The following is a 12,625-nucleotide window of genomic DNA, read 5'->3' as shown; positions in this document are numbered from 1 at the left end:
GTTAATGATACAATTATAAACTGTGGTTTTTCCTTAATCAGCTCCTAGGCGTCTTTACATATACTCAGGAAGAAGAGATCAATGCAAAAGGCTTCATAGCGAGGGCTCTGAATCTGGGAAACAAAAATCTAAAACCAAATAGGACAGAATGTTAATGAAAACAACGGCATGGGTATGAAACAAGACAAGAACACAAATTTGTATTTAGTGAGTGGCAGAAAACACCGTCAACAATAAATCGTAATGGAGCAGAAAGCTTATGGGCATTAAAAAGGGGTGAAGTTACCTGTATTAGCAACTCGAATTCTGCCCCCCTGTGTGTTCAGGAGGGGGACTCGCTCACTGCAATCTGCTCCAGGTAAACACGTGCTAGTTTAATCGCGGCTATAACTGCTGCACTTGCACAAGTATCAAAGAGAGTTTCGAGTTCTGACCATGAACCACTTGTCAGCTCCAGAACTGAAGCTTCACTGTGAGCTGACTTCTGTCTGGACTCAACCCCATGAAAAGAAATCCCCTGAAAGTTTCTGCACTGAACGTCCTTGATTCTTACTGTAATACTGCACGGCTGCTCATCTGGATTCTAGAGTTCTCTTCTAATCCGAGGTGTATCTTGAAAGGATAGCAAAGCAAACTTCCAACAAAGAGAACAGGAAAAATAGGGGGGGAGATCATATTGTATTTACATGACTACAGAGAAACTCCAACCCTAACACATCCAGTAATGTCCTTTCCTAAAGGGCGCGCTCTCGGTTCAGTGGGAGATAAGGAATATTGAGGGCAGTGCTTTCCAAGCAAAAGAGAGAACGGTGAACAGCTGGGGTTTGCACAGCGCTTATAAAGTCACCGTGGCCAAGCCAGGCAAAGTCTGTTAGCAGAGAGGAGCCGTGAAGCAGAGAGAATGGAAATACCCAGACGGTTTCGACACGACCTTACCTGGGTTTTCAAGAAAGCGGGGCAAGCTAAGGCTTTACGTGAACTCCGCAACACAGCTTTCATACTCCAAAACCACTCGGACAGGAGGCATTAGCCAGCAGACTGCTGTATTTTGAAGGCTTTCTGCATTTTGCAGCTTTAGTTCTTTCGCAAAATAACCTTTTCAAGTCATTAAAGCAGGCAGGGAAAGACATTCTGAACCAATATACTTAAAAAAAAAAAAAAAACCAACCCCAAACTGAAGTGGTTTTGAACAGAGGTGGAGCAAGAAGGGGAAAAAAAGCCAGAATTCAACATTGGCAGGGACACAGCTATCTCTAACACAAAAGAGCATTTGTATTCTCCAAGTCCAGATTTTAACAGGCAAGGAGAGGGGAAAGAGAGGCAGATTTCAGTCAAGGACTTCAGAATCAAGTTGCTAATATTAAAAAAGAAAAGCGGACGGTCGATTAGTTGCTCTGCAGTAAAGACCACGTATTTCTGAAGTTCTCCATTGCCAGGGTTTGTGCGTACACAAACACTCCTCTTTAGATACATCTACTGTATCTAAACTGAAAATAAGCCAGGATAAGAGTGTATATACAGTGACTGTTTACGATGATATTCAAACCAATAAAAAACCAAAAAGACCCACCCCAAAATACCAGCCGGACGTGCTGCACTGCATAGGAATGGACCAAGCACAGGCGTAAGCGGCGAGGTGACGCGCACACGCACACGGAGAGAATATTTTCCAGCAGTCTGGCAGCAGCAGAGTTCCCCTGACTCCACCATACTTCTTACATTAAAACCTCTCTTGATTTCCAACGGGAAAATTGAAACATGTTCTATAGCTGCAAAAAGTTTAATAGCACAACCGGAACGGGCAGAAGGGTAGGAGGCAGTCTCCAAGAGTCTCCAGTTCGCATCCCGGCCAGCCTGCGACACGGAGTTTTAATTAACAAGTCAACTTGCCCTGAAGGACTAAACCCAACTGCACTGGAACTTTTATGCAGTGAAATAAGGGATGACCACTCAAAAAAAGAAAAAGAGAGGGAGTATGGGAAAGGTCTGAGGAAAAGCTGATCTTGAGAAGAAAGGAGCATGGGATGAGTGCTGAAAGAGCAGTCACCCCAGGGCTCTGTTTTAAATCTTGTACTGAACCCCAGTCAAGGATTGACTGCTAGGAGGTCTTTGTCCAAAAAATCCATACCTTGAGTTATCTTGTGTTTTATCTTATTGAAGATAAACCTCTACAGAGAGCCAGGCCTTTACAAAAAAGGGAAAAATAGGCAACGCAAATAGAAAGAGGTACAGAAAGGACAGGTAGGAACACAGATTGCAATTAAGGGCAATTGAGGGCAGCTCAATTCACCATGGAAGATTGCACAAGACCTGGAAGGACACAGCAAGTCCTGGAGGCAAATCATACTTTACTGCTTTTTCTCTAGTTTTTCCTCTATGGAACCATTACTTTTCATAATACCATCTCCTACTCATCAACTGCTCTGAAAAAGATTATCAGGATAGTGAGGAGGGAAAAGAAACGTTAAGAGTAAAGCAGCACCCCTGGGTGGTGTGAGAAGCACAGCGTCTGAGCGCCCAGCGTGGAAAAGCTTTTGTGCGGCGTCAAATCTGACAGCACAGTTACACCAGATGGAGATGGGACTGGAAGCAAAGCCAAAAGCAGATCTATAGGGCTACAGGCTCTTTGTGAAGGAGACAGGACAACTCTCACGAGAGTAGGACCTAGCAAATACGGGCTAAAATGAGGAGGTGTTGGTCTCTGCTCCCAGGGAACGGGCGATGGGACGAGGGGAAACGGCCTCAAGTTGTGCCAGGGCAGGGTGAGGTTGGCCATGGGGAACAATTCCTTCCCTGAAAGGGTTGTCAAGCACTGGAAGGGGCTGCCCAGGGAAGGGGTCGAGTCCCCAGCCCTGGGGGGATTTAACAGCCGGGCAGACGCGGTGCTTAGGCACAGGGTTTAGTGGTGGACAGGAACGGTTGGACTTGATGATCTTGGAGGTCTTTTCCAACCAAATGATTCTATGATTCTATGATATTGAGGCGGAATGAAAACTGCAAAATGGTTGGGCCTAGGGGGTGGGGACCAGTGGCATGGAGTCTAGTTGGAGGCCAATAACTAGAAGTGTACGCCAGGGGTCAATATTGGGTCTGAACCTATTTAACATCTTCATTAATCATCTGGATGATGGGTCTGAGTGTACCCCCAGCAAGTCTGCAAGTGACACCAAACTGGGAGGAGTGGCCGATATTCCAAAGGGTCATGCTGCCATCCAGAGACCTCACCAGGCTGCAGAAATGGGCCAAGAGGAACCTCATGAGAAATTCAACATGGGGAAGTGCAAAGTCCTACCCCTGGGGAGGAACAACCCAGGCACCAGTACGTGCTGGGGGCCACCCAGCTGGGAAGCAGCTCGGCAGGAAGGGAACTGGGGGTCCTGGTGGGCACCAAGCTGACCATGAGCCAGCAACGAGCCCTTGCGGCAATGGTGGCCAATGATTTTTGCTCACCATGCAATGGCTGCATTAGAAAAAATATTGCCAGCAGGTCCAGGGAGGTGATCCTTTCCCATCTAATCAGCACTGGTGAGGCCACACCTGGAGCACTGGGTCCAGTGCTGGGCTCTCCAGTAGAAGAGAGACATGGAGATACTGGAAAGTCCAGCAAAGGGTCACAAAGAGGATGAAGGGACCGGAGCATCTCTGCTCTGAGGAAAGGCTGAGAGAGCTGGGACTGTTTGGCCTGGAGCACAGGAGGCTCAGGGTGGATCTCAAGGTATACGAACACCTGAAGGGAGGGTGCAAAAGGAATGGAGCCAGGCTCTTTCCAGTGGTGCCCAGGGACAGGACAAGGGGCAATGGGCACAAACTGAGACATGGGAGGGTCCCTCCGAACATCAGGAACCACTTTTTGACTGCAAAGGTGACCAAGCGCTGGCACAGGTTGCCCAGGGAGGTTGTGGAGTCTCCATCCTTGGAGATATTCAAAAGCTGCCTGGACATGGTCTTGGGCTACTTGCTCTAGGTGGCCCTGTTCGAGCAGGAGGTTGGACCAGATGTCCTCCAGAGGTCACTTCCCACCTCAACCACTCTGGGATTCTGTGAAGACGACCGTGCTGTTTGTCAAATTTAGGAATGCAAAACACAGACGTGAGTCTCCAACAGTTGTTAAAGGATGCAGAAGAAAACTGGTTCCACGTCACACTCAAACAAGCAATGCTGCCGGGTCGCTGCGAGAAAGGAGGGAGGAACGCTATGCTGAGCTACGATGAGGTCTCCAGCGAAAGGAGGTGCAGGTGGGCTTCCTGGGAAAGGACGACAAAGCCGTAGCAAAGTAACAAAGAACTGCTACTGCAGTGAGAGAGGACTGAGGCATTCAACACCAATTCGGAGAAAGATGACAGAAAAACATCAATTTTGGGGAAAACAGTTTCTTACCTATGAACTGAAGATCAAGCTAATAGAAATCGTAAGGACTACACATTCCGGGATGCGATATCGCTGCCAGACTTCTTCACAAAAAGGGTCTCTCAACCAATATGAGCTGATGCTATTTTAGACTTTGTTTTGGCAAGTAACAAGGACACCCGTCCAACCTGGCCTTGAATGCTTCCAGGGATGGGGCCTCCACCACCTCTCTGGGCAACCTGTTCCAGTGTTTCACCACCCTCATTGTAAAGAACTTCTTCCTTATATCTAGTCTAAACCTACCCTGGTTTAGTTTAAAACCATTACCCCTTGTCTTGTCACTGCTGGCCCTACTAAAAAGATTTTCCCCCTCTTTCCTATAGGCCCCCTTTAGGTACTGAAAGGCCGCAATCAGGTCTCCCCGCAGCCTTCTCTTCTCCAGGCTGAACAAGCCCAACTCCCTCAGCCTGTCCTCACAGGAGAGGGGCTCCAGCCCCTGGATCATTTTTGTGGCCCTCCTCTGGACCCGCTCCAACACTTCCATGTCCTTCTTGTGTTGAGGGCTCCAGAGCTGGAGAAGTGCTGATGATAGAAAATTACCTTGGATTGAGTGCACACAAGCAAATTCATATTAAATTAAGGATAAAACCAGGTAAGTGTTGTAAGAGAATCAAAGTTCACTCTTTTTATGAGAAATTAAATAAAATCAAGTGGACTAAGGAGATAAGGAATGGGAGAACAGCCATCGAAGTACTTCTCTCAGGTCAAAGATGCAAAACTATTTGAAAGCTGTATCCTCAGAAAGGACATTAGGAACAATTAAAGAGTCTACACGTTATGGAGAGGAAAGGATTCATTAGCAAGAAGCCACCAAGTAGTACAGAGATGAAATAAGAACTGCCAAATGTCAAGCTGTGCTAGACCTCAGCAAACGATAAACAAAATAGCGAGAGATGTTTCAGCCATACGAGTAAAGGAGACCAGAAAGGGAAAGGGAAGAGGACAGGCAAGAGATTAAAACCAATCAGCTATATCCCTAAAACGAAATTAGAGTGTTCATTAAGGACAAGGACACTGAGCATAGGTGGCAAGGCAAAGCGGCTAATGGGAGTGAGGTTATAAAAAGATACACAACAAAGGTGGAGGAAAAAACTCAAATGTTTCGATGTGTTCAAAGTCAGTGAGAGCAGGCAGCACGCATCCCAGCACTGCTCAAGAAATGGCTCATGAAATAGCACCTCTGGTAGCAAGGCTGCTGAAGCAATCCACCAGCCGAGCATGGCACTACAGAAAATTTAAAACTTGTGTTTAGACGAGGAGGAAGAATCTAGATATTCATGCTCCCAAGACCTCAATAGTATCCAAAGGTTCAGGACAAGTTTTGAATAAAAGAACTGAAGTCGTAAAGGAAAAAGCGAGTTCAACAAGCAATAGAGCTGACAGCGGTCAACTGTGCTACGGCAGCCAGCTATTTTCCACCTGTAGAAATAATGAACTGTACAGACCTAGGGCGTACAGCTGAGGTAATCCAAATTTCATTATGGCTTTCGATACACTGGAAATTCCCGGGGGAGATAAAGATGGTGAAGATTATTTCAAGAATCATAGCAGTTAAGGGGGAGAGAAGTTAGTTCAAGGGTGGTGTTTGGACAGGCTTTGACTGATAGCTTCATTAATGTCACAGACCCCCCCCCAAAAAGTGTCCTAATTGCACAGTCTGCTGACAAAATTGAAGGGGATCATCAATAAAAATTTGGAAAAGAACAACACAGAAGAACAATTAGATGATCTTCAGGCCTGGCAATATTGCCCAGTAATAGCAGCAGGGTAATGTTTTACAATGCTATTAGGGACTGAGAAGAATGTTCACGATCGAGACTGGGAGCTCATCAGTTGGAAACCAAGGATGTGAAAGAACAGGGTATATTAGTCCATATTAAAATGAATAAAGACTATTAATTGCTGTAGCCATGAGAATGAGCAAAGCAAAATACTGCCATAAAAGGACCTAGAAGGTCCATAAAGAACCTAGAGACACTGCTGTGCAGAGCAACGGTGAGACCTGATCTCCACGACCTTATAAATCGCTGACCAAAACTGTACAAGCGAGCGCAGAGGAAAAAGAAATGAGGCAACTGAACCTGAATAACCTCTTTCACGGGATAAGATGATGAGGGTTTGTCTTGCTTAAGCCAACAAACACACGCTAAAGGCTGAGAGAGGATATGGCCTGTCCAAATTCATCCAGGGGGAAAGACGGACACCCAGCTGCCAAACAAGAAGATGGAGGGGACGTTTAAGCTCAATAGGAAAAGCTGGCAGAAAATCACCGTAAGTACAGGTAGGGTAGAGAGTGGAGTAAACACAGGAGAGCTCAAGGGACGGGAGACAGCACTGTTCTTAAACACCTACAGAGACCTTACAACACAGTTCTGCATCAAGAAATAGCAAATAAATAAATCAGGGTAAGGTGCAGTCCAGCACTGATTATGGAAAGTAAACTATCAACCAACATAACCTGTAAATTAAATAAAATATGATGGGTTTTTTTCCTGACTCCTGTGATTACCAATTTGATAAAAGAAAAGCCTCAATATTTAAATAAGTAATTGCACAAGTGCCCGCCTTTGTACGCAGGATGTTACTTCCTCTGCCAAAAGCAGTACTAATCTTAAATGAAATCAGTGAGGCTTAGTACTTGCTGCTTGAGTATCCAACGACATAAAGGTTTTACATCGCAGCTCTTGCAAACTCCTCCTTATCTAAAAATTAGGGCTTGATAATGAACTAAGACTTTACCAATTTGTAAAGCAAAAACTCTCCAACCAGAAAATGATTACCAATATTGTGAGTGATATTCAAGAGAACCGAAATGCAGCCCAAAGTCTATCAAATCTACCAGTCTGCAACCAACAAGACAAGGTTTCCTGAGTACTTAAACCCCACCGTCTTTACCAGAAGGTGATGCAGACAAGTATTCCTAATATTTTTTAAAAAGTTCAGGAAACACCTCGAAAAATGTCACTACAGCTTAAGGACCTTCTCTGCAGGTGGATCTCATTTCCTTGCTCCCTATTATCGCATGCATTACCTTTGTTGGAAGTGGTGAGTTTGTGTAACTGGTATGTCTGAAATGTCAAGTAAATTAACGCGAAGCTGTCAGCTTTCACATAATAATTGGCCGAATAAGGGTAAAGATGGAAGAATTCGTGTTTCCACATTTGACCAAGTCTCCTTAAAAAAGGCAGAATTCAAATATACAGAGCTTCGTTTGAGATCTCTGTTCCAGACCTAGAAGTCCTTTTGTCCTTCAAAGGGCTCCCGTATCCCTCTGAGTACACTGCGGGTTGATACGTGACTTAGCCCAGAGCCAGAAGGTGGCCAAGGTTTCTCTGAATTATTAACTACCGCAGCAGCTGCAGAGTCTCTGTGATTGCAGCCTGTGATCTATGAGTGTTTTCATGATCCACCAAGCTTCATCCACTGCTTCTTCAGCACTAGCCTTATCATCGCAGTCAGTCTGACACCTGAGGCAACGTGTTAACCGACTGCTGTGAATTAAGGGAAAGAAGGAGCTTCATCTTATTCTCCAGGTACCACCAGTCTTGGGCAGCACAAGGAGAAAGGGGGATGGCCCTTGAGCTGTGCCTTTTGAGAACAAGACGATAAGAAGAGACACTAAGAGTATTTCCTCTCTTTTCTCATTCTGGGCTTGGTTTTTGGCTATATGAGTCTTTGTTTTCTTCAACATCAATATCTACACGTTTAAAATCAGAGACCTCATTAGAACATAGCCCTGTTAATAAGCAAGCACCCCACTTTATTTCACAGCCCATTTTTAGATCCACCGGGCTGAGGCAACATCAGAAGACGACGCACCTTTTTGCTCTTCACCAGGAACACCAAACCCTTTCTCTGCTGCAGGATGACACCGAGAGCTGCTTCAGCTCGGACAACACAGAGCACACCTAACTGCCACACTGCTTGAGAGAAACCAAAAAGTTTTTTGAAATAATTATACACACGTTAACAGCTCCTACCTGTATTTTTATCGGCCAGGTAAAATTGCTGACGTAAACAAAGAAAGTGATGTTTGGATTGTTGCGGAAATCAAATTTCTCGTTGGAGAAACTGTCCTTGTATTCTTTTATATTGGTTCTTGAAACAACTGGAATTTCCTCCCCAGCCTGTGTGCCCGCTGTTTTCAAATGATAAAAAGTAGCAAGAAAAGATGTTTCAATGCACACTTCAAGCGGCAAACAAAAAGGGCGAAGCATCCTGAATTTTAATGTTACCAAATTAACTATTCACCTGAACAATATTATTATTTTAAGCTGGATTGCATTATCAAAATCATTGTATGCTAAAATATTGCACTGCTAAAAATCAAATTTGCACCTTCGATGTTTCCAAAATACACTACTAAGACAGAAAAACATAGTGTTTTTTAATATTTTACCTCCCCCCCCCCCCCCCCCATCTAACATTTAAAACTATTCTAGAAAAAAATAGGTTAAAAACCAAAAAGTTTCCCCAATTAAATTTGCATTTGCTGAAAACCGGTAACTGAAACAAGCTGCCACGAAACTTAGATCATGTTCATTTTACCTGCAAAACTTGTGGACCAAGTAATGTTGAGGTTGAAGTTTTTCGATGCATTGATAAACATGTCCAGGTCTCTGTTTTGCTTGGAGGGGAAAAAAAAAAAAACAAAAAACAAAAAACCAACATTTTTAGGATAAGAATTTTACTGCACTGTTTCCTAGCAAATCCTCACTGGAAAAAAAAAAACCCACAAACCATAATCTTGGAATTTGTTAACGTTTCCTAGCAAATCCTCACTGGAAAAAAAAAAAAACAACACAAACCATAATCTTGGAATTTGTTAATTACATGAAGCAAATACATCAAGCAAAAAACTATTTACATTTTCTGAAAGCAGTATTCTCCTCCCCAAGAAAGCCTAATAAAGAACAGAACAAGTCACGTGCATAACCTAGAAGAGGAAGAACAGAGACACAAGGCACTGGGCGAACAAGCAGCAAAACCAGAGCTGCTCAGCAGTTGTTCAAACAACCGTAAAGAATTAACGGTGGTTCCGTATGAAATTTTACCATGCGGATTTGAAACTGCGTGGCCAAGCCACGCTCAAAGAGTTCTGGTTGCTTTGTGGGGCTGGACATACGTGCCATGTTAGGAGAGTACCTCTGGAGACTGGCAGAACTGTAACAATTCATTGCCGCCGTGGCCAAGAGACAGCAAAGATAAACCCAAAGGATGAAGTTTAAAGTAGAAGATTTACCTCTTCGGGTGTTGCTACAAAGTTGATTGCTGTGTAATAGCGATCATCCTCTTGGGAAAGGCTGAAGGTGAACTGATAGTCAATGAGAAGAGTGTCTGTAAGGAATGGATGGAGAAAGTTATCCCATGTCTTGGAATAAAACAAATTTCTACAAAGCACGGCACGATGTCGCTGAGGTGTTGCTTGCACTGAGAGCACAGCTAGGAGTCACCACGCTGCTACAAATGACTCTAACCTACGTATGATCCCAGAAAAAAGGGACTAAAAACTCTTTTTAAGCTGAGCCTGGAGGGGAAAAAAGATTCTGCTTACATTTTCCAGGCAATAGCTTTCAGCCTTAATCTAAATGACCGTTCATACCTATATATTGTAAAAAACCATGCCAAGACATTTACTTTTTCCATACTGCAATACCTCCACGTGCTATGGGATTACTGGCAAAATAAAATAGACCGTATAATCCCCACTTGGGAGGGGACTAAGTTCCATGCATGGCAAGTTTCTGTACTTCAGTGCACTGTACAGGGAGGATTTCTATGGAGCAGCTACTTGTTAATCCTTGCCATCCTACTCTGGGTCACCTCATGTCCAGGCATGCCAGGACCAGTTTTTGGCCTGCCTGTATGCCCTCCTATGCTCATGTCTGCCTAGGGCTGGGGTATCACCTCTCTGTTGATCAACAGTGCCAGACGAAGCCAGACTCTTCTCAGTGGTGCCCAGCGCCAGGACAAGGGGCAATGGGCGCAAACTGAAGCAGAAGAGGTTCCAGTTGAACGGGAGGAAGAACTTGTTGACTTGGAGGGTGCCGGAGCCCTGGCCCAGGCTGCCCGGGGGGGCTGTGGAGTCTCCTTCTCTGGAGATATTCAACCCCCGCCTGGACGCTGTCCTGTGCCCCCTGCTCTGGGTGAGCCTGCTTGGGGGGGCTGTGGAGTCTCCTTCTCTGGAGATCTTCAACCCCCGCCTGGACGCTGTCCTGTGCCCCCTGCTCTGGGTGAGCCTGCTTGGGCAGGGGGTGGGACTGGGTGAGCTCCCGAGGGCCCTGCCAACCCCTGCCAGGCTGGGATTCTGTGTGTGACAGCGCACAGCCAGTTTTGGGCATACATCCACCAGCCTCAGTACCCTTTTATTTTATCAAAACGCCGTACTATGACTTGTACATATTCCCAAACCCATGCAGGAGATATTCCAAGCAATAATAAATACAAAGCTATACACCAAGTGTTATTTTTCTGTTACTGCCGCCTGGAGACCCCTTGGTGGACAGGCACGAGCTAGACAACCTTCGGACATCCACCCACAACTAATGAACCACTAAGACAGAAATTTCCAAGGAAGAAAACCAAGTGAGACTGCACCTCCATAGCACAAGCTTGTCCCTAAGAGCTGTAAAGTTCTCTTTTTCCCCTTTTTGCCCACTTTACCACCCCTGCCATCGGCAGCACTGAATCAGCTCATCCTTGCAAAGAGACTGTCACGAGAAGCCATCAGTGCCCTTGTTTGGCTAGGCAAGCAGAATTCAAATTTGCTAAATACAGCACGTTGATAATTTGTGTTGCACAAAAAAACTATTTGAGACTTGCATCGTTATGTAATTTAAGATTACATCCACCCATGCCTGCCAGTGTGCTGATTGCTAATATTTGCAAATAGAAGCTGGAGAGTTTCCATTAAGTAATCTGAATCTTGGCAAAGTACCGTCTTGAATTGCACTGGAATCCAACTGCTCATTTCAGAGAAAACGTGGCAATTTTGAGACCTTACCCGTTCTAACACAGATAAGAATTTTTAAAACAATAATATTTTGCACTTTGAAAAATTCTAAAGCCATGCTTTGGTTTTGGCTTGTTAGGTCTATATTTTAGAGTCTATGCCAGAAGACCAGATTTCATTTCAAAGTCAGGTGAAAAACATTCAGAAGTTTGTTCTGAAAGACGGAATCATCACACAGACCTCACCTAGAAAAGTATTTTCATTCTCTTTAAACAATACTTTTGTGAAACCCGAAGTTTTCAAAAACTCTTTTTTAGTCCTTCCCTTAATCCCCTGTATTTTAAACAGATGCTGAGGCAACTAAAAGTAGTTTTAAATAAGATATTTTAAACTTCAAACACATTTTTTTATCTCCAAACAAAATCCCAGGAGTACTCACAGTAACACGTTCCTTTAAGTGGATTTCCTTGATATCTATTTTCAACTTCACACCTAAAAAGAAGACACATTTTTTAATAAATGGAATTTTTTTTCTGTTTATTCCCAGCCACTAAAAATCAGAAAACACCACCTGTGCCGATAAGGGTACACAATTAAAAGATGCATGTCTGAGCTACACCGGGCTCCTGAAGAAATTCCACGATCCCCGCAAGTCAAACTAGTACGCAGTAAAAATGAAATATAAAATCCTGGATATTAACCTTTGCATCCACTTGGAATGTATTTATTAGCTCTTCATAATGCATGGAACTGGATTACGACAGTCAAAACCTCAAGTTTCCATTTACATTTACAGCTATTCCAGGATCTAGTCCTATAAACTCACGTGAGCAACACTAAAAATAAACCTGGCAATGAAATTATTTGGAATGAAATTATTTCCACTAACATTACACTAAAAGCATTTCTGCTATATTACAGAAAAACCTCCAGCAAATTTGTTGCTCTGAAACTGCTCCATTTAAATGCTTGAATGTCAAAGTCTTATTTCAGATATATTTACACTCCCCCAGAACAGCGGCAGAGTGCACAGACAGTAAAAATCTACCCATTAAACAGAAACTAGTGAAGGATAAAGCAAAGTGGTATGTCTAGTCCAGGGGGTGGGGGCATGATTTTTTCACCCCGTCCCTTCTGCGTGACAGTCCCTGTTGAAACATTCTTAAAAAAGGGAAATCTTCAGGAAATCATTTTGTTTATGTTATCCCCCCCAGGGGAAGCACGGCTAGCTGCACCGTCAATGAAGTTAGTCAACTGTCAGCAGGA

At 44.2% G+C, this 12,625-nt stretch overlaps 1 protein-coding gene across 3 annotated transcripts in view; it reads right to left on the bottom strand.

The window, feature by feature from the left end:
• The window catches only part of ATRN (attractin), a 140,907-nt gene that overhangs the window by 62,033 nt on the left and 66,249 nt on the right, over positions 1-12,625 (bottom strand). For 2 of the 3 annotated variants that reach the window (XM_035895064.1, XM_035895066.1), the window contains exons 21-24: positions 11,799-11,851; positions 9,650-9,744; positions 8,956-9,034; positions 8,388-8,545 (exon numbers count right to left, since the gene is read on the bottom strand). In XM_035895064.1, coding sequence (XP_035750957.1) covers positions 8,388-8,545; positions 8,956-9,034; positions 9,650-9,744; positions 11,799-11,851 — 385 coding nt within the window. Of the gene's footprint in view, positions 1-6; positions 129-8,387; positions 8,546-8,955; positions 9,035-9,649; positions 9,745-11,798; positions 11,852-12,625 lie in introns of those variants that run through there. The other variant, XM_035895065.1, reaches the window with a different exon arrangement.

This window comes from Egretta garzetta, unplaced genomic scaffold (assembly GCF_000687185.1).
Source record: "Egretta garzetta isolate BGI_Z169 unplaced genomic scaffold, ASM68718v1 scaffold265, whole genome shotgun sequence".
NCBI lineage: Eukaryota > Metazoa > Chordata > Aves > Pelecaniformes > Ardeidae > Egretta > Egretta garzetta.
Note: the sequence above shows the minus strand (reverse complement) of the source record. Positions and strands in the feature narration are given on the sequence as shown.